Here is a 22,393-nt window from a genome sequence, read left to right as displayed (position 1 = left end):
TATATTTAATATCTGTATATTTATTGTACATAAATCATACTCACTATAAAGTCAGTCATCTTTAAAAATACTACCAGCACATGCTGAATGGTCACATGTTAAGGATTTTTTTCAATGGGACTCTTGTATTGGGTCCATTTTAAAGATTCTATGTTTATTTTTCCTTTATACTTCTCCACATTGGTGTGTGTGGGAAGGTAAAAACTATAATACAGGAAAAAAAGGTTGCTTTTTAAACAATTGTTATCTAGCTCCCTTTTCCCTCATTTTGTGTTCAATCCAAAAATTAAACAAACATGAGCAACATCAAACACAATCATACAGTACATGTATACAAAAGATTAAGGATAGATACCTACATAATAACAGCTATCCCTGAATAGTGAAATTATAGGTGAAATTGTGATTACAAAATCTGTCTTTCATTTACAAATGGGATATAAACCAAAAGTTCAAATTGTGGGCCTCCCCGGTGGCGCAGCAGTTGAGCGCTGGGTTGCGAAGCTGCCCGCAGCCTCTGCAGCGCCGGTTCGATTCCCAGCTGCTCCCCGGCCACCGGAGGAGGGTCCCACATGGCACGCAGACCTCTCCTGCCGCACACTGCTCCCCTCAGCAGTGTACTTCGGTCCTTCTGCCTGCTCTGCTCCCCGCTCTGGCTCTGCAGAATCCTCTCACCCTCCCGCGCTTCTGACTGTACCCAATGCTTGTATAAATAAATAAATAAATCTTTAAAAAAAAAAAAAAAAAGTTCAAATTGTGAAGAATTATTTCTCTAGAATTTTCTAGAGAAAAATGTGGTTTTTATCCCTAAGGTGTCCATTAAAAAAAGGAAAAGATTAACTCTATAGTACTTCCAAAATATTAAACATCTATATAATACTTGTTGCTTGAGTAGGAAAAGTACAACCTAATGGGAAGAAGAAATAATGAATGGGTAATTTTCCCCTACAGATTAAGAAAGTAATTCTTAAGAGATGTTTCAGGGTTTTAGAATAGAGTTCACTGGTTCACTTTTAAAATTACAGATTTTACAACCAGCAACTATAAACCAGAGACACACGGGGAGAAGAAGGATTAGGGTCAAAATAAGGGGGGGTGCAATTGTATGGGGAACATAACCAAAATGAAAATGCATACATTGTGCAAAAATGAAAAATGATGTAAGAATTATATAAAATAAATATTAAAAAAATAAAATTACAGATTTTAAAATAATAAACAGTGCCTTTATGGAAACTTTGATTTACAAAGTGTGTATTATTTTTCTAAAGAAGAAAACAGAGTCAACTTATTTCCTCTTTTGTCACTGTTTGGAAAAATCTACTTCTGACTATTGACTGGTAAGTTTATATATTTTTACTTTAAAATAATTTCAGACTTAGTGGATGTGTAACAAAAACAGTACAGTTATGGTATACCCTCCACCTAGCTTCCTGTAATGTTAAATTCTTGTATAATTATCAAAACTAAGAAATTAACATTAGTAAAATTATTAATCATTAATTAAACTATAAACTATTTGAATTTTACCAATTTTTCCAAATACGACCTTTTTCTAGGATAGAAAAAGGTTCCTATACTGCCTCTGGTTATGATGTAGCCTTGGGTCTCCTCCAATTTGTGATAGCTGCTCAGTCTTTACTTGTCTCTTCATAACTTTGACCTTTGAAAGAGTACTGACTACTTTGTATGGTGGTCCCCAATTTGAATTTGTCTGATATTGAATGAAGTTTGTAAATATTATAAAAGCACCACAGAAATGATGTATCCTTCTCAGTGTGTCATGTCACAAAGGAAATACATGTTGTCAGTAGATCTTACTGTGGGTGAAATTAACCTTGATCACTGATTAAGGTAGTGTCTCTGCCAAGTTTCTCCATTTCCAATTTTAATTAATAAAAACCTTTGGGACTCTAAGAGATTATGCATTTACCTTGTTTGTCCTCAAACATTTTTTTTTAACATTTATTTATTTATGCATACAAGAACTGGGGTACTAGCCAGAGGTGCAGGGCGGTGAGAAGATTCACCAGAGAGAGTGAGGAGCAGAACAGGCAGATCTACTGAAGTACACTGCTGAGGGGAGCAGCGGGTGGGGCAGGAGAGGTCCGCTGCGCCATGTGGGTTGCTCCCTGGCAGGCCGGGGATCAAACTCATGCTGCAGTAGCTGGCGATAGCTTGAAGGCACTGTCTTTAACCCCTACGCCAAGGAGGACCTGTCCTCAAACATTTTTAATTATAACATCTATCAACGGCTCTTGACTGCAGCAATAATCCTTTAGTCCTTCTACAACAGGCATTTTTATTTGTGTGTTGTGTATATGCTCAATTCCTTCCTACTGATAGCTTAAATCTAATTCAACACCACAGGGTTTTTTCTTGCCTCCCCATTTTCCTTATTTGTAACTTCTTTCTTGGGCAGTAAGAAAACTGCTACTCACCATCTATAATATATTTACTCATTTATTCAAATCCACAATACACAATTTAAAAAATGCCCTATCAAACCACTGTGAGAAAGAGTAGTGACAGCTCCTTTTAACTTTATAATTAGAGTATTCAGTCAAAACACTACCCCCGAAATAACTTCTTTTCTTTCCTGCTGCCTTTTGTGTTTGTTACTAATTTATACTAAATTTAATGAAAGAGTAAAAAATTTTCAAGAGCAAAAAACAAAAAGTTCAGGACTAGATGGCTACACTAGTGAGTATTACCAAACTTTCAAGAAGAGTATCAATCCTTCTCAAACTCTGCAAAAAAAAAATTAAAAGGGTGGAATAATTTCTAAATGTATTTTATGAAGTCAACATTACCCTGATTCCAAAAATAGACAAGGACATTGTGAAAAAAGAAAATCATAGACCAATATTGCTGATGGACATAGATACAAAATTCCTCAAAATACTAGCAAACCTAATTCAACAATACATTTTAAAAAATCATTCACCGTGATTTATTAATAAGTGGGCTTTACTCCAGAGATGCAAGGATAGTTCAACGTACACAATCAATACGTGTGATACACCACATGCACAAAAGTGCATCAGAAATCATATAATCATATCAATACATGCAGAAAAAAAATGTGCTAAGACTCAACATCCATTTATGATAAATTCATTCAAAAAATGGGCAGAGGAGTAACATATTTCAACATAAGAGACGTAAAAAATGAATACAATGAAGTAGCATAGTATAAAATACACAGAACTGCTTAATTTCAATATGCAAATAATGAACCAGCAGAAAGATAATTCAGGAAAACAATCCCATTTATAGTTGAATCAAAAAGAATTAAAGTAGGGCCTCCCTGGTGGCACAAGGGGTTAAGCACTGCACTATGAAGCAATCCGCAGCCTCTGTAGCATGAGTTCGAACCCCGGCCGGCCAGAGAGAAACCCACATGGCAAAGCAGACCTCTTTTGTCTTGCCCACTGCTCCCCTCAGCAGTGTATTTCAGTTCGTCTACCTGTTCTGCTCCCCACTTTGTCTCTGGTGAATCCTCTCACTCCCCTGCATCTCTGGCCTGTACCCCAGCACCCCAACTCTTGTATGCATAAATAAATCTTAAAAAAAAGAAGAATTAAAGGGCCTCCCCGGTGGCACAGCGGTTGAGCGCTGGGCTGCAAGGCTGCCCACAGCCTCTGCAGCGCCGGTTTGTTCCCCAGCCGCCGGCAAGGGTCCCACAAAAAAAAAAAAAAAAAGAATTAAAGTAGGAGTAAATTTATTGTGAGACAAAAGGCCTATACACTGAAAATTACAAAAACACTGTTGAAACAAGACACAAAATATGCAAATTCAGTGCTTACGAACTGGAAAAAAATAACATTATTAAAACAACTATATTGGGCCTCCCTGGCGGCGCAGCGGTTGAGCGCTGGGTTGGGAAGCTGCCTGCAGCCTCTGCAGCGCCGGTTCGATCCTTGGCCACTGGGTGAGTGTCCCACATGGAGCGCAGACCTTCCCACATGGCGCGCAGACCTCTCCTGCCTCCCGCTGCTCCCCTCAGCAGTGTACTTTCGTCCTTCTGCCTGCTCTGGCTCTGGTGAATTCTCTCACCCTTCCACACTTCTGACTGTACCCAGTGCTTGCATAAATAAATAAATAAATAAATAAATAAATAAATCTTTAAGGGAAAAAAAAAACCCTATATTACTTTGATAGGGCTTCAGTGCAATCCCTATCAAAATCCAATGGCATTCTTCACAGAATAAAACAAAATATTAACTATGGAATTTATTTGGAACTATAAAAGAACCCAAGTAGCAAAAATGACTTTGAGAAAAATGAACAAAAATGGAGATAGCACATTTCCCAACCTCAAACTATACTACAAAACTACAGTAATCAAAACAGCATGTTACTGGAATAAAAACATAGCATTCAATGGAATGCAATTGAGAGTTCAGAAATAAAACCATACGTACACAGATAACTAATTTACTCACAGGAGCCAAAAGAATTTCAAGAGGGAAAAAAGTAAAGTCTTATAAACAAATGACATTGGGAAAACTAAACAGCCAAATGCAAAAGTATGAAACTAGACCACTAATACCATACATGAATATTAAATCAAAATTCATTAAAAACTAAAATGTAAAACCTAAAACCATAAAATACATAGAACATAGGAGAATAAACTACATCAGCCTTAGAGATATCATTAGGGACTCAATTCCAGTATCAAATGAAACAAAAACAAGTGGACTGCATTAAACTGAAAAGTTTTTGCACAAAGAAATAAATTATCACCAAAAGGAAAAGAGACTATTCAGTGGGAGAGGATACCTACAAATCAAACATCAATAAGGCTAGTATCCAAAATATATAAAAAATCACATAAAAATAATTTTAAAAAAAATTTTTAAATGGGCAAAGGAGGTGAATAAGCATTCTTTTCAAGAAGTCATACAGTCAGATGGAACAAGAAAAGGAGCTCAAAATTACTAATGGTCAGTAAGATTTATCACTTCAAACATTTGGAATGGCTACTATCAAAAAGACAAGTGATAACAAATGTTGGCAAAGGTGTACATAAAAGGGAACCTCATGCACTGTTGTTGGAAATATAAATTTGAATAGTCACTATAAATACCAATAAAAACTTCAAAAAATTAAAAATACAATTACTACATAACTTAGCAATGCCACGAGTATATCTCCAAAGAAAATGAAATCAAGATCACAAAGAGAGATCTATACCCTTATATTTATTGAAGCATTGTTTACATAGCCCACAATGACACACTGGAATATTAATCACTTAATGGAAAAGAAAGAACTTCCATCCTTTAAGACAACTTGGATGAACTTTGAGGGTATTAAACTAAGTGAAATAAGCCAGATAAAGAAAGACAAATACCATATGCCACCTTTCACATGTGAAATCTAAAAAGGTCAAATGCAGAGAAATAGAAGAATGCTAGTTACCAGGGGTTGGAGGGTGGAGAAATGGAGAGATTATTAGTCAAGAGGTACAAATTTCCAGTTTTAATAATTTCTGGGGACCTAATGTACAGCAAGTTCTGGGAATCAATGTACAGTGAGATTATAGCTAATACTGTATTATATACTTGACATTGTTATACTTGAAATTGCTCAGAGTAGATTTGAAATGTTCAAAAAAGAAATAAACTTATGTGACAGGACAGTGATATTAATTAACACTATGACAGGAATCATCTTACAATATATCATTTTGTCAAATCAAAATAAGATATGCCTTAAACTTACAAAATGTTCTGTAAGCTTACATGAAATCTCAATAAAGTTGGAAAAAAAAAAAATCCTGGGAATGGGGCCTCCCTGGTGGCGCAAGGGGCTAAGTCTTAGCACTATGAAGCTGTTGGCAGCCACTGCAGCATGAGTCCAATCCCCGGCCAGTGAGCTAACCCACATGGCACAGCAGACATCTCCTATCTTGCCTGCTGCGCCCCTCAGCAGTATATTTCTGTCAACTCTGCTCCCCACTGTGTCTCTGGGTGAATCCTCTCACCCCTTTCCCTCACCTCTGGCTTACACCCCAGCTCTTGTATACATAAATAAAAAATATATCTTAAAAAAAAAATGTTGGGGAAAAACAACAACAAAGACACTTTAGATATAAGATTCCAGAAATAGGGCCTCCATGGTGGCGCAGCGGTTGAGCACTGGGTTGCGAAGCTGCCCGCAGCCTCTGTGGTGCCGGTTCGATCCCGGGCTGCTCCCCGGCCACCAGAGGAGGGTCCCGCATGGCGCGCAGACCTCTCCTGCCGCCCGCTGCTCCCCTCAGCAGTGTACTTCGGTCCTTCTGCCTGCTCTGCTCCCCGCTCTGGCTCTGGTGAATTCTCTCACCCTCCCGCGCTTCTGACTTCTGACTGTACCCAGTGCATGTATAAACAGAAAAAAAAAAAAAAACAAAAACAAACAAACAAATAAATAAAACATGCCTCTATTAAAAAAAAATAATAAGATTCCAGAAATAAGAAAGGCGGGAAAAAGAAACACAATGTAAGTATTAACCAAGCAAAGAAAAACTAGTGTGAAAGATAAAGAGTGAAATTTTGTAAAAATGGAACAACTCAACAATAAGGTACAATAATCCTAAATTTGCATATTTCATAACTTAGAAATGTATAAATTAAAACAAAACAGACTAAGAGGAAAAATAGGTAAATACACAATCAGTGGAGATTTTAAAATACCTTTCAGTTACTAACAGAATAAAAAACAAAATCAGAAAGGATGAAAAAGACCTGAAGAACATAACCAGAGAGAATCAATGAACATTACCTACTTCACATACAAAGATTGTTGCATACAACAAACTGCACAATATATAAAAATGTCCAGTGCAGGGGCCTCCCTGGTGGTGCAAGGGATTAAGTATCAGTACTACCAAGCTATCCACAACCACTGCAGCACAAGTTCGATCCCCAGCCAGGGAGCTAACCCACATAACACAGCAGACCTCTCCTGACTTGCCTGCTGCTCCCCTCAGCAGTGTACTTCAGCCGATCCACCTCTTCTTTTCCTCACTCTGTCTCTGTTGAACCCTCTCACCCTCTCCCCTGCATCCCAGCTCTTGTATACATAAATAATCTTTTAAAAAAATTTTCCAGTGCACACACTGGAAAAAATATTCACAAAGCATACTATTACATAGGATATACAAAGGACTCCAATAACTGATTAAAAACTAGTAGCAGTAACTCATTTTTTTAAATATTTATTTATTTATAAAGATTATGCATACAAGAGCTGGGGTACAGGCCAGAGATGTGGGGGGTGAGAGAATTCACCAGAGACAGAATGGGGAACAGAACAGGCAGATTGACCCAAGTACACTGCTGAGGGGAGCGGCGGGTGAGGCAGGAGAGGTCCACTTCACCATGTGGGTTTCTCTCCAGCCAGCCGGGGATCAAACTCGTGCTGCAGAGGGTGCGGATTGCTTCAGAGTGCCATGCTTAACCCCTTGCGCCACCAGGGAGGCCCAGTAACTCAATTTTTTTAATGTGCAAAACATCTGAATAGACATTTCCCTGAGATATGTGAATGGCCATCATTAAGTCTATGAAAAAGTGCTCAACATCAGAGAAATATACATAAAAACCACATTGCAGTATCACTACACACCCACCAGAATGACTCAAAATGACTGTCAACATCTAATGTTGGAAAAACAAAATTCTCGTGCACCGTTGATGGGATTATAAAATTACAACTTAGTAATGAAATAGTCTAGCAAATAATATTAACGCTAAGCATGCCTAGTCTATGACCCAAAAATTCCATCACAGGAATATACACAAGAGCAATGAAAAGTCCACAAAAAGACTAGTAAATCAAAAAAGATTACAAAAGACAAAGGGCATTACATATTGATAAAGGTTCAATACAGCAAGAAGATACAATTATAAACCTTTACAAACCCCATGACACATCATTAAAATATATGAGTCAAAAACTGAGAGAACTGAGAGACAGACAGTTCTATAATAATAACTGGTCTACTTCAATACCTTACTTATAATGTTGAAGAGGACAACCAGACAGAAATAAGGAACAGAGGACTGAACACAACAAACCAATTAGATTTAATGGACTTACACAGAACACTCTTACCAGTAACAGAATACACATTCTTGGGCCTTCCTGGTGGCACAAGGGGTTAAGCACAGCACGGTGAAGCTATCGGTGTCCTCTGCAGCATGAGTTCCATCCCGGCCAGCCAGGGAGCTACCCATATGGCGCAGCAAACCTCTCCTGTCTCCCCAACTGCTTCCCTCAGCAGTATATTTCAGTCAGTCTGACTGTTCTGCTCCCCTATCTGTCTCTGGTGAGTCCTCTCACCCACCCAGCACCTCTGGCCTGCACCTCATCTCTTGCATGCATAAATAAATAAGCCTTTAAAAAAAAAAAGAATACACATTCTTCACAAGTGCACAAGGGATATTTTCCAAGATAAACCATATGACAACATACAAATCAAGTCTAAATACATTTTATAAATTAGATATCACATAAAGATATGATACAAAGATATGATAGAAAACCACTTTGAAAAAGAGCTTGGCAATTTCTAGTAAGATTAAATATTTACCATTTTCTCTGACCATAATAAAGCTAGAAATCATTAACAAACAGAAAGCTAGAAATCCACAGAATTGTGAAAATTAAACACATTTTTAAATAACGAATGGTTCAAAGCCAAAAATCACAAGGAAAATGAAAATTACTTGAGATGAGTAAAAACAAAAATACAACATACCAAAATGTATGGGACCAAGTGAGAATAGTACTCAGAAGAAAATTATAGCTATAAACACAATGAAAGACATGAAATACCCCAAATTAACAACCTAACTTTACAACTGAAAGAACTAGAAACTTAATAAACTAAGCCAACAGTTAACAGAAGTCAGAAAATAGTAAAGGTTAATTAGAGCAGAGATAAAACAGAGACTAGGAAAACAAAAGAGAAAATCAATGAAATCAACAAACCTTTAGACTAAACAACAAAAGGTTCAAATTACTAAAATGAGAAATGAAAGTGGGAACATTACAACCAATTCTAGAAACATAAAAAGAATTATAAATAAAGTATAATGAGGGTCTCCCTGGTGGCCTAGGGGTTAAGTCTCAGCAATATCACTACTACAGCCTGAATTCAATCCCCAGCCAGGGAACTAACCCACATGCTGTCTTGCCGGCTGCTCCCCTTAGGAGTGTATTTCAGCAAATCCACCTGTTTTGCTCCCGACTCTGTCTCTGATGAATCCTTTCAAGCCCCGGCCCCCTCTGACCTACACCCCAGTTCTTAGACGCAAAAATAAATAAAACTTTTTAAAAAGTATTATGAGGGCCTCCCCTGGTGGTGCAGCAGTTGAGCGCTGGGTTGCGAGGCTGCCCACAGCCTCTGCAGCGCCAGTTGGATCCCCGGCCACTGGCGAGGGTCCCACACAAAAATAAATAGATAGATAGATAGATAGATAGATAGATAGATAGATAGATAGATAGATAGATAGAATTGTGAATAATTGTATGCTAACAAATTAGATGAAATGGACAAATTCCTAAAAACACCTCTCCTGCCTCCCAGCTGCTCCCCTCAGCAGTGTATTTCGTCAATCTGCCTGCTCTGTTCCCTGCTCTGGCTCTGATGAATTCTTTCACCCTCCTACACACTTCTGACTGTACCCAGGGCTTGTATAAACAAATAAATAAATCTTAAAAAAAAAAAAAAAGAAGAAATATGATGATGGGCCTCCCCTGGTGGCACAACAGTTGAGTGCTGGGCTGCGAAGCTGCCCACAGCCTCTGCAGCACTGGTTTGATCCCCGGCCGCCGGCGAGGGTCCCATATGGTGTGCGGACCTTTCCTGCCACGCCCACTGCTCCCCTCAGCAGTGTATTTCGTCTGTCTGCCTGCTCTGTTCCCCGCTCTGGCGAATTCTCTCACCCTCCTTCACTTCTGACTGTACCCAGTGCTTGTATGTATGTATGTATGTATGTATGTGTGCATGTATAAATAAATAGGGAGGGAGGGAGGGAGGGAGGGAGGGAGGGAGGGAGGGAGGGAGGAGGAGGGAGGGAGGGAGGGGAGGGAGGGAGGGGAAGGAGGAGGGAGGGGGAAGGAAGGAAGGAGGAAGGAAGGAGGAGGAAGGAAGGAAGGAAGGAAGGAAGGAAGGAAGGAAGGAAGGAAGGAAGGAAGGAAGGAAGGAAGGAAGGAAGGAAGGAATATGATGGTGACAGGCCTACCTGGTGGCACAAGGGGTTAAGACACAACCTATGAAGATTACCGCAGTCACTGCAGCAAGAGTTCGATCCCTGGCCAGGGAGCAACACACATGGCGCAGCAGACCTCTCCTGTCTCACCCACTGCTCCCCTCAGCAGTGTATTTCAGTCAATCTGCCTGTTCTGTTCCCCACTCTGTCTCTGGTGAATCTTCTCACCCACCCCCCAACACCTCTGGCCTGTACCCCAGCTCTTGTATGCATAATCATTTTTTAAAAATTTATAAAAAATAAAATATGTAAGAGGCAATTTCATAAAGCAAAAAGTAGATTAGCGTCCACCAGGGACTGAGTGGAGGGCAGATGAAGAATTACTGCTGATAGTTTGCGGTTAAAAATTTATTTTTTTAAATAGTGGTAATGGTTGTACAATACTATGAGTATAGAATTGTTAAAGCTACAAATTTGATTTTTTTAGCATAAAATATACACAAGAAAAAAAGTCGTCTGTATACATCTTTCTGCTAAATAACAAGCCTAAGTTTTCTACAACGCTACATTACTCTATTTGGGATTTTATAAAAGTTAGTATTCTGTAATATTTAACTCTATAGCAGTATAAGTCATAAGGCTTTTAAGTAAAAAGTGTTAAAAATTCTAAACATGTTGGCCTCCCTGGTGGTGTAAGGGGTTAAGCTGCAACCTACAAAGCTACCACAGCCTCTGCAGCACAAGTTCGATTCCTGGCCAGGGAGATACCCACATGGCACAGTAGACCTTTCCTGACTCGCTCGCTGCTCTCCTCAGCACTGTATTTCAGTCAATCTGCCTGTTCTGCTCCTCACTCTGTCTCTGGTGAATCCTTTCACTCCCCACACCTCTGGTCTGTACCCCAGTTCTTGTATGCATAAATAAATCTTTTTTTAAAAAAATTCTAAACATGTAACTAATAGGAAAAATAATACTTGCTTTTTTTTTTTTCAATAATCCAAGAAGTCCAATAAATAAAAATATCTACTAACATTAAGTCTTTAACACTTACAAAATACACTGCTCCAAAACTTCCATGGCCAATTTCTCTGAGATCTGTGAAGAGCTTCTCTGGATCTTCTTTGAAGAAGAGCTCTGCAATTTCAGGGTCCTTCAGGCTGCCCGCTCGGTTAGTTGATGGCATCCTGCTTGTCAGTCAGCTGTCTTGATTCTAATTTTAAACTGCTATCCCAATCCTTGGTTCATCTGTATGAATGAAGCCACGTTGGCATAAACTATTATGAAAAATAAGAAAAGAAAAAAAGGTCAGAAAAGCAAAGGTTACTAAGAATAATGACTATGAGGTTACTTTCTGACAACATATGCAAAAGTATGTGAGGTCTAAAATTTCAATATGAAGAAGTATGTTCCTAAATCTCATTTACCATCACAATTAATTATGGTGGTTAACAAAAAAAGTTTCATTCCTACAGTACATAACACAGAAGTATATACAATACACGCATTTTTAAAATTAATAAATCTTTGTATCTTAGAAAGCTTTTTGTACTTAAAGATTAATCCAATTCTAATAGTCAATCCGCAGAAGAGATAACACAGACTATTAAAAACATGAACAAGTCAAGATGTACCCAATACTATGTTTTTTTTTTTAAGATTTTATTTTTATTTATTTATACAAGAACTGGGGTACAGGTCAGATGCGCGGGAGGGTGAGAGGATTCACCAGAGACAGAGCGGGGAACAGAACAGGCACACTGATGAAATAACACTGCTGAGGTGAGCAGCGGGTGTGACAGAAGAGGTCTGCAGAACCATGTGGGACCCTCGCTGGCCAGCCGGGATCAAACCAGCACTAGAGAGGCTGCGGACAGCTTCACAGTGCTGCACTCAACCGCCTGCGCCACCAGGGAAAGCCCCAATACTATGTTTTTAACAGGAAGTTTCTCATCTATTAATGATATTCAAATGGAAGAAAATACACAAAAGATTTAATTTAGTAAATTTCTTTTCCTTTCAGATACCATATATGGCTATGTTCATATACTTCAATAGAAACATTCCAAAGAAAAATGTAACAGACAAAAGGAATAAGTTTAATATAGACAACTGCATTCCCCAAAACCAGATTCACTTAATAAATTAAAATATGGCTATTATCAAATCTGGTTCATTAAATAAGCATATACTACAAGTAACCAGTAAATTTCCTATCAGTTCTACTATCAGTTCTTTTATATCAGATTCCCAACTTTGAAAAAGTTGTCATAATTGACACTTCAGAATTTGGATTCTGGAATCACACTGCTTGGATATAAATCTTTGCAACATGGGGCCTCCCTGGTGGCGTAAGAGGTTAAACACTGCACTATGAAGTTATCTGCAGCCTCTGCAGCATGTGTTTGTTCCCCAGCCGGCCAGAGAGCAACCCACAAGGCACAGCAGACCTCTCTGGACTTGCCCACTGCTCCTCTCAGCAGTGTATTTCAGTCAGTCTGCCTGTTCTGTTCCCTGCTCTGTCTCTGGTGAATCCTCTCACCCCCACACCTCTGGCCTATATCCCAGCTCTTATATGCATAAATAAACAAATCTTTAAAAAAAAAAATCTTAGCAACACTATTTATAAGTTGTGAACTTGGGTAGCCTCATTTTTCTAATCTGCAAAATGAAAATAACCTACCTCACACAATAGTTGTGAGGGTTGAGTGAGTTAATAAATGTAAACCATATACTGGCACTCAGGAACAGTAGGCACTACATTAAATGTTAGCTATTTTAACCTGCTTAAATTTACCAATATGAAAGTAACTTCAATATTTATTTCACAGGACTTCCTAGGGAAAATAAAACTCAAGCCCACTGTCCCCATGTTCTTTAATGTAACTTAAGCAGGTAACTGTCTTGCCTTTAGTGAAGTCAACTGAACCAATTTTAATTCTTCTAGAAAAATTGTTACTACACAAAACACACTTATGTATCTTTTGTACCTCCCTAAATTTATATTATACTACAATAAAAACACTTAAATTGTTAATTTGTATTCTATTCCTAGCATACTTTCAAGGCTGTCCCTAATACTTTTACCAACTTCCCAGCTCTGGAGGTTCTCTGAAACAAAGTATTTGTTCTTCCAAGATTAAGTTATCGGAGGGAAGTCACTTAACTTAACACTCCTAAAATAAGCAGATGGTACTAAATTTCATGTAAATTATACTATGCAATTAATTTGACTGTTTAAAGTATTCACTGTTGGGCCTCCCTGGTGGCATAAGGGGTTAAGACGCAACCTATGAAGCTAACTGCAGCCACTGCAGCATGAGTTTGATTCCCGACCAGCAACGGAGCTGCCCACATAGCAGCTGCCCACATAGCGCAGCAGACCTCTCCTGCCTCGCCCGCTACTCCCCTCAGCAGTGTATTTCAGTCAGTCTGCCTGTTCTGTTTCCCACTCTGGTGACTCCTCTCACCCCCCACACCTCTGGCCTATACCCCAGCTCTTCTATGCATTAAAAAAAACAAAATAAATTTTTAAAAAAATTTTAAAAATTCAGTGTTGCTTGACTTTATCTCAAAACTATGAATGAGGAAGTTACTGTATCCTTACTGCAAGAATTACTTTACATAATAATTTTCTAACCAGCCCAGGGAGGCCCAAGCATTGCTTTTTTTTTTTTTTTAAGATTTGTTTATTTATACATACAAGAACTGGGGTACAAGCCAGAGGTGTGGGGGGTGAGAGGACTCACCAGAAACAGAGTGGAGAACAGAACAGACAGAATGACTGAAATACACTGCTAAGGGGAGCAGCGGGTAAGACAGGAGAGGTCTGCTGCGCCATGTGGGTAGCTCCCTGGCTGGCTGGGGATCGAATTCATGCTGTAGTGGCTGTGGATAGCTTCATGGTGCTGTGGTTTTTGTTATGTTTTTTTTAAGATTTATTTATTTATGCATACAAGAGCTGGGGTACAGGCCAGAGATGCGGAGGTGGGGGTAGAGAGGATTCACCAGACACTGAGTGGGGAACAGAACAGGCAGACTGACCGAAGTACACTGCTGAGGGGAGCAGTGGGCAACTCAGGAGAGGTCTGCTGTGCCATGTGGGTTGCTCCCTGGCCGGCCGGGGGATCGAACTCGTGCTGCAGAGGCTGCAGATTGCTTCATAGTGCCATGCTTAACCCCTTGTGCCACCAGGGAGGTGCCCATGGTGCTGTTGTATTTAATCCCTTGCGCCACCAGGGAGGTCCCAAGCATTGCTTTCTTAACCATTGATAATATTGTGATGAGTGCTTGGTCAAGCATATATAAGCTACAGTGTCTTAACATAATAAAAACAATTCTTTGCCATCTACTTTGATAACAAAATGATCCACACCATACTGTTACTTAAAATCAAGACAGGGCCTCACTGGTGGCGCAAGGGGTTAAGACGCAACCTATGAAGCTGTCCCCAAGCATTGTAGCATGAGTTTGATGCCTGGTCAGGGAGCTACCCACATGGTGCAGCAGACCTCTCCTGACTCACCTGCTGTTCCCCTCAGCAGTCTATTTCAATAGATCTGCCTGTTCTGTTCCCCACTCTGTCTCTGGTGAATCCTCTCAACCCCCACACCTCTGGCCTGTACCCCTGTTCTCACATGCATAAATAAATAAATCTTTTTTTTTTAATAGAGGCATGTTTTATTTATTTATTTGTTTGTTTGTTTGTTTTGTTTATATATGCACTGGGTACAGTCAGAAGTGCGGGAGGGTGAGAGAATTCACCAGAGCTAGATCAGGGAGCAGAGCAGGCAGGAGAGGTTTGCGCGCCATGTGGGACCCTCCTCCGGTGGCCAGGGAGCAGCCGGGGATCGAACCAGCGCCGCAGAGGCTGCGGGCAGCTTTGCAACCCAGCGCTCAACCGCTGTGCCACCGGGGAGGCCCGCATAAATAAATAAATCTTAAAAAGAAAAAGAAAATTGGGCCTCCCCTGGTGGTGCAGCAGTTGAGTGCTGGGCTGCGAAGCTGCCCACAGCCTCTGCAGCGCCGGTTCGATCCCTGGCCACCGGGCAAGAGTCCCACATGGTGCGCACACCTCTCGTGCTGCCCGCTGCTCCCCTCAGCAGTGTATTTCATCAGTCTGCCTGTTCTGTTCCCTGCTCTGGCTCTGGTGAATTCTCTCACCCTCCCATGCTTCTGACTGTACCCAGTGCTTGCATTAAAAAAAAAAAAAAAATGCTTTAAAAAAAAAAGAAAATCAAGACATCAGAGTTCACTTTTCTTTACCTGTTTCGACATAATGGATATGTATCAATAAAAATTAAATGCTGCAGCAGTTCAGTGATAGGAATTTCACTCAAAACATTATAAAGTTATAATTGCAATACTCAAATTTGTAGTGTGCAAAGCAGGGATCTTTGAAAATATCGGATGAAAATATCACATATAGGCTCTACTGCAACTACTCAACTTTGCCACATTAGCATAAAAACAGCCATCAACAATATATAACTAAATCAGTGTGACTATTTAAACAAAATTTTATCACCCAAACTTGAATTTTGTGCAATTTTCATGTTTCACAGAATATTAATTTTTTTTTCCCCCAACACCTAAATATTCTTAGAGAGGGGTCATACAAAATCTATACAATGGAGATTCACGTAGCTATAAAAAAAAAAAGAGTATATTTAACATTCTGTATAAATTAATCTGCAGGTTACATTTTCATGAGAAAAACAACAAGGCATAGAACAATGCATATATTACTATCTTTTGTTTTAAGCTAGCTACATTTATTTAGAACAGTTTTGTATATGAGGGTTCTTGAATCAAATGAGAGAAGATTTAAAGGAAGAAGGGGGAAAAAAGTACTCATCAATTTGAAAATCACTAATAGTTTGTCTTTCTAATAATCAGATTAGGAGAAAAATTGGTAGTAGGAAGAACTAAAAGTATTTTAGGATCTGGCATTTGTTGTGACAGATACCCAGTTATGGTGCATTTTCATTGTTTTTTCCATGGCAGAACATGCAAGAGAGTCTTGGGTATGTTTGAAGCCAGTCTACTCTTCTGTTCCATAATTATGTTGCTTGCAAGACTTGTTGGAACAGTAGTTGGCTGTGCCCCAGACAAATGGAGTGCTCATCTGTCTTTATCTCAGGCATTATCACAAATAGGGCACTGCCATGTGCTCCCAGCCAATCTCTTGTTCCAGGTTCCTAGTTTGGTTGACATCCTACTCAACACAAATTTTGTCAGCACCATCTCAATCACAGCTTGAGATATGATGATTGATTTTAGTGATCCTCACAGCTTGAGATATGATGACTGATTTCAGTTGAGAAACTTGATGGCAAGGAACATGGTGGCAAGCTCTGAAGGAACAAGGAGCCAATGTGTTTGTGGTATCAGGATGATTCTGTACTTGGTAAGAAAGACTGTAGGTCCTGATCTGGTAGTTTTTATAATGGGGGTATTCTAATAGCTTTTCAGAGTCCAGGGAATTGACATAAGTTTCTTTCATGTTGGAAATGAAGGAGCCAAATTCAAGTATTCAGCAGGCACACTCTACCAGTCACCTTCACCCCAACATTGCCTTTTATTTAAGAAAGAGAGGACCACCTTGGTGGCGCAGAGGTTAAGTCTCAAAGCTATCAAGGTATTGCCAACCAGTGCAGCATGAGGTGAATCCCAGGCCAGGGAGTTACCCACATGGTGCATCAGACCTCTCCTGTCTCGCCCGCTGCTCCCCTCAGCTGTGTATTTCAATAGATCTGCTTGTTCTGCTCCCTACTCTGTCTCTGGTGAATCCTCTTACCCCACTCCAGGCCGCACCTCAGGCCTGTACCCCAGTTCTTGTATGCGTGCATGCATGAATAAATAAATAAATAAGCAAGATAAAATAAATAAATATTTTTAACTTATTATCAATAGCTGCTAATGCCTTTACCTGAAAGGCATGGGGGATATGACAACATCTGAACCCACTAACCTATTTGCACATCACAGAAAAACAAAGATTTTTAGGAGTCTCCAAATGAAATACAGAATAGTACAAAACACTACCTAATTCTTGTGTGGTTGGGGGAGGGAGAGGAAGACAGGGACAAAATTAAAGCCCTATACAACAGTTAATACAAACAGGTTCACTGACACTTCAGGATGAATTAATAAGAATGGTAATATTAAATGCCTAAAGGGCAATGACATATTTCAACAAATAAACTTGAATCTAATAAAAATCTTGTTTGGTGATAATTCAAACAACTTTATTAAAAGAAAGAGACAAGTTTAGGGACAGCAGGAATGAAGAAAAAGCTACAGAATTATTATTTTTTTAATTTTAGGGATAAATAATGGCTCTCAGATTTTTTAAATCACTTACCTTTTGCAAAGTAAGTTTAACCAACTTTTTCTATAAATGGACAGATAGCAAATATTTTGGGCTTTGGAGGCCACATCAGATCTTTGTCCCATTATCTGTAAATATATATATATGTATATACATATATATATAAAAAATCTTTAACAGAAAAATTCTAGTTGGTTTTATATATATATATTTTATATATATAGTGTGTGTATCAGATAAAATACATATATATTGTGTGTGTGTATCAGATAAAATTATATTTTGAAATTTGCTTTAGAATAGTCAAGTGAAAGATTAGGGAAAGGATTTGTATAAACAAAATTTGCCACATGCTGCTATTTTTTAAGCTGATTGATTTTACAGGAGGATTCATTTACTATTGAAATTTTGTAACCAACTAGAATTTTTCTATTAAAGATTTTAAATATATAAATGGTTTTAAAAACTGGGAGAAAATATTAATAATTCACAGTATGCTTTTAGAAACTTTTTATTGAATGGACAAAAGATTTTTTTTTTTTTTGTGGTACCCTCACTGGCAGCCGGGGAACGAACCGGCGCTGCAGAGTCTGCGGGCAGCCTCGCAGCCCAGCGCTCAACTGCTGCGCCACCAGGGGAGGCCCAAATGGACAAAAGATTTTAACAGGTATTTCACTAAGGAAGACATAAAAGAATGGCAAACACACACATGAAAAGATGATTAACATGAGTCATCAGAGAAACATAAATTAAACATAATGAAATACCACTACACATACTAGGATGATTTAAAAGAAAAAACAGTAGAGTAGTGAAGATGTGGAGGAACTATAACTCATTATGTTGCTCATGGAAGTGTAAAATGGTACAGCCAAATAGTTTTCCATTTTGGAAAACTGACAAATGCTTATCAAGTTAAATAAACATTTACTATATGACATAACAAACCTTTTACTACTTATTTACTCAAAAGAAATGAAGACAAAGGCACATGCAAAGTCTTGAACACAATTCTAGTCATCAATACTCCAACACTGCAAATAACACAAACATATAAAAAAACTGTGGTATATTCATATGATGAAATACTGTTCACAGCAATGACAAAGAATAAACTACTAACACATGCAGCAACACAGATGAATATCAAAAGTATTATGATAAACAAAAGAAACCAGAAACAAAAGAATACATACTGTATGAGTTATATGATAAATTCTGAAATGGGCAAAAGGAGTTTACTGATAGAACCATGGTTGCCTGGGGCAAGTAGAAGAGGCAAACTGGCACAAAAGACCTAGAGGAACTTTTTGGAGTGACAAGTGTCCTATATCTTTTTAAAAAGATTTATTTTATTTATTTATGCATACAAGACCTGGGGTGTAGGTCAGAGATATGGGAGGGAGGATTCAACAGAGACAGAGTGGGGAACAGAATAGGCAGATAGATAGACTGAAATACACTGCTAAGAGAAGCAGAGGGCAGGACAGGAGAGGTCTGCTGCGCCAAATGGGTTAGTTACCTGGCCAGAGATCAAACTCATGCTGCAGTGGCTGCTGATAGCTTGATAGTGCTGAGATTTAACCCCTTGCACCACCAGAGAGGCCCCCAAATATTCTGTATCTTGACTGGGGTAAGTGAATTATACAAGTGTATACTCATGTCAAACTCCAATGTATACATTACACTAAAAGGCATGCATTTTATGCAAATCACACCTAAATTAACTTTAAAGAATAGATGGCTTAAATCAAAGTCATTTCCATAAATGAACTAGGTATAGAAGATATATATGGAAATACTGATATTTTCTCTGATAAAGTGGGCTGTGAAGGGTTGTGAAAAGCATTGCTTGGTAGCCCGAAAGTATGTATTATCTGAATTTAAATAGCAATCACTTAATACTTTAACAATTTTAAGAAATTTTGGGGGAGGCCTCCCTGGTAGCATAGCAGGTTTAGCACAGCTGTGTGAAGCTGTCCGCAGTCTCTGTGGCACAGGTTCGATTCCCAGCTGGCCAAGGAGACACCCACATGGTGTGGTAGACCTCACCTGTCTCGCCTGCTGCTCCCCTCAAGCCGTGTTTTCAGTCGTCTGCCTGTTTTGCACCTCTGGCCTGTATCCCAGTTCTTGTATAAATAAATAAATCTTTAAAAAAAGAAATTTTGGGGGCCTCCCTGGTGGCAGAAGGGGTTAAGCACAGCACTATGAAGCAATCCGCAGCAAAAGGTTGATCCCGGGCTGGCCAGGGAGCAACCACATGGCACAGCAGACCTCTTCTGTCTCGCCCACTGCTCCCCTCAGCAGTGTATTTCAGTCAGTCTGCCTGTTCTGTTCCCTACTTTGTCTCTGGTGAATCCTCTCCCACACAGACCCCCCAACCCCACCACGCACCTCTGGCCTATATCCCAGCTCTTGTATGCATAAATAAATAAAAATCTTTAAAAAAAAAAAAAAAGGAAGAAGAAGAAATTTTGGGTTAAATATGAGAAAAGTAAAATAGAATTATTTTTTAAAGATTTATTTATTTATGCATATAAGAACTGGGGTACAGGCCAGAGGTGTGGGGGGTGAGCGGATTCACCAGAGAGAGTGGGGAGCAGAACAGGAAGATTTACTGAAATACACTGCTGAGGGGAGCAGTGGGCGAGACAGGAGAGGTCTGCTACGCTATGTGGATTGCTCCCTGGCCAGCCGGGGATTGAACTCGTGCTGCAGTGGCTGGTGATAGCTTGATAGTGCTGTGTCTTTAACTCCTGCACCACCATGGAATAATACATTAACTAGGGAGAACATCCAAAAGGTTATTAGAATTTTTTAACTCACAAAAGACAGTGCATTAAAAAATAGTCTATGTAAACTGAGTAACAGAAAAACTGAAATATCCAGAGAAACACAACTTAGAGTAACCAACCAATACGTAAATAACCAAAGGAAACATATCAACATTCCATAAAGAGAAAATATAATTGACTGGGGAGAGAAGTCAAAGCTTAAGAATAGCGGTTTTCAGGCCTCCCTGGTAGCACATGGCTAGCCCCTGCACAGTGTGGATTAGCTCCCTGGATGGGGATTGAATTCATGCCATAGCTTGATAGCACTGAGACTTGAACCCCTGAATCACCAGGGAGGCTCAAAAAAGAAATCTTAAAAAAAAAAAAAAAAAAAGGAATAGTGGTTTTTGCCATGAGGTTTTTGAATTTATTTTCCTTTTTTTTAATCACGTCTTTGACCTAAGAACTACACTGAGGGTGTCAACAAGAAAACCCTTAAAGAAATCTGCTCTTTTTTCCAAAGGACAAAGAAAAGGGTGTTCTACAGATTGGGGCTGGTGGGGGGGATGGGGTGGCCTGGGCTAGACAGAAGGAAGCAATCACATTTCTTTTTCTTTTTTCCCTCCTGAAAGTCTCAGTCACAGAACCGTACTGTCCCAGAAACAAAAACTGTGAGAAAATCAATCTCTCTAGCTAGAAGAAACTAGGAAACAGCGGACACACTAATGCCTAAAAAGTATGAATGAAATTCCATTGTTTTTTTCTTTCCTCTTCCCTTAACTCCATCTAGAGGCAACTCCCAGTTATGAGGGACAGTACAATGCAGAGGCCTAACTACTCTGAGAGAAACTGGTCTCTCTGGTCAAAGGAAGTGGGAAAATGTCACTGGAAGCTATAATGTATGTGATAAATCCTGGAGAGGAGATATGGAAAATATCCCTAACTTCCTAATTCTGTATCATTTGTATAAACAATACAAATACTGATTTGTGTATGTGTAAACAGACTCAAAGAAAGGTAGCAAAGGCTATATACACTAAAGAAAACTGAAGTAAGAAACCACTTCCCAAGACCCAGACTTCACAAAAGTTAATGCAAATTCAAAGAGCAAAACAAATGCTTTGAAAATTAAAATGTTATTAGAACTACCAACTACAGAAAGTGAGACAAATCTGTCATCTACATTTGTTGGCTAAAACAAATCAAGAATCTCCAGAGGATGTGAACAGAACTCAAAAAGACAATATAACATTCAAATGTACAGAATGATTCTACATATAAGAACAAATTAACAAACAAAATAATGCACACAAAACTGGAAAATGTGACAAATTATCAATGGAAAATAGGACCAATAGATGCCTACTTCAAGATGACTCATGTTGTAGTATCACATAAATACTTTAACACAGTCAAATTATTTCTAATATTTAGAAAGACATAAGTTCTCAGCAGAGAAATAGAAACATTAAAAAAAAAACCTCATGGAAAATTCAGAACTGATAAAAACAGTATCAGAAAATTCTTTAAAAACTCGTGCTTGAACCCAGTTGCAGAACACAAATGACAGGGGAAAGAGTCTAAATTTACAAAGTAACAAAAATTACCTGAACTGAATGAAGAACAGAGAAGGAAAAAAAGATTTAAAATTGAAAAAGTTTTTTGATTTGTGTGACAACTGAAAATTATCTAAGTTTCACATCACTGGTGCTTTATAGAGAGAGGAAAAGTAGATGAGTACAGAAAAAAAAAATTTAGTAAGAGCAAAAAAGTTTCCAGACTTGACAAAAGACAACAATTTAGAAAGTCAAACTCAGCAAATCCCAAACAGGGCAAATTCAAAGAAAATCAGGCCTACACACACCAAAATGCTAAAAAAAAAAAAAAAAAAAAAAAAAAAGAAGAAGAAGGAGGATAAACAAAATTTAAATGACCACATATTTCTCATCAAAAACAATGGAGAGCACAAAGTGAAATCACATCTTTAAGATGGTGAGAAGAGAGGACTGCCAACCAGAACAGAAACCCTTATATCATCTAGCAGAAGTCTTTTTCAGAAATGAAGGCAAAAAAAATTCCCAATG

The 22,393-nt window shown here is 38.8% G+C and overlaps 1 protein-coding gene and 1 pseudogene across 2 annotated transcripts in view; both read right to left on the bottom strand.

Moving 5' to 3' along the window:
* TAOK1 (TAO kinase 1) overlaps positions 1 to 22,393 on the bottom strand; it is a 133,151-nt gene that overhangs the window by 77,844 nt on the left and 32,914 nt on the right. For both annotated transcript variants that reach the window (XM_037494974.2, XM_054689435.1), the window contains exon 2: positions 11,257 to 11,479. In XM_037494974.2, the coding sequence (XP_037350871.1) occupies positions 11,257 to 11,388 (132 nt within the window). In that variant the 5' untranslated portion in view covers positions 11,389 to 11,479. The remainder of the gene's footprint in view (positions 1 to 11,256; positions 11,480 to 22,393) is intronic.
* On the bottom strand, positions 15,936 to 17,121 carry LOC119232765 (gametocyte-specific factor 1-like; annotated as a pseudogene).

Source organism: Talpa occidentalis, unplaced genomic scaffold (genome assembly GCF_014898055.3).
Source record: "Talpa occidentalis isolate TD23 unplaced genomic scaffold, MPIMG_talOcc4v2.1 talOcc4.7, whole genome shotgun sequence".
In the NCBI taxonomy this organism is placed as follows: Eukaryota; Metazoa; Chordata; class Mammalia; order Eulipotyphla; family Talpidae; genus Talpa; species Talpa occidentalis.
The sequence above is the reverse complement of the archived record's forward strand: the minus strand, read 5'-3'. Positions and strand labels throughout refer to the sequence as shown.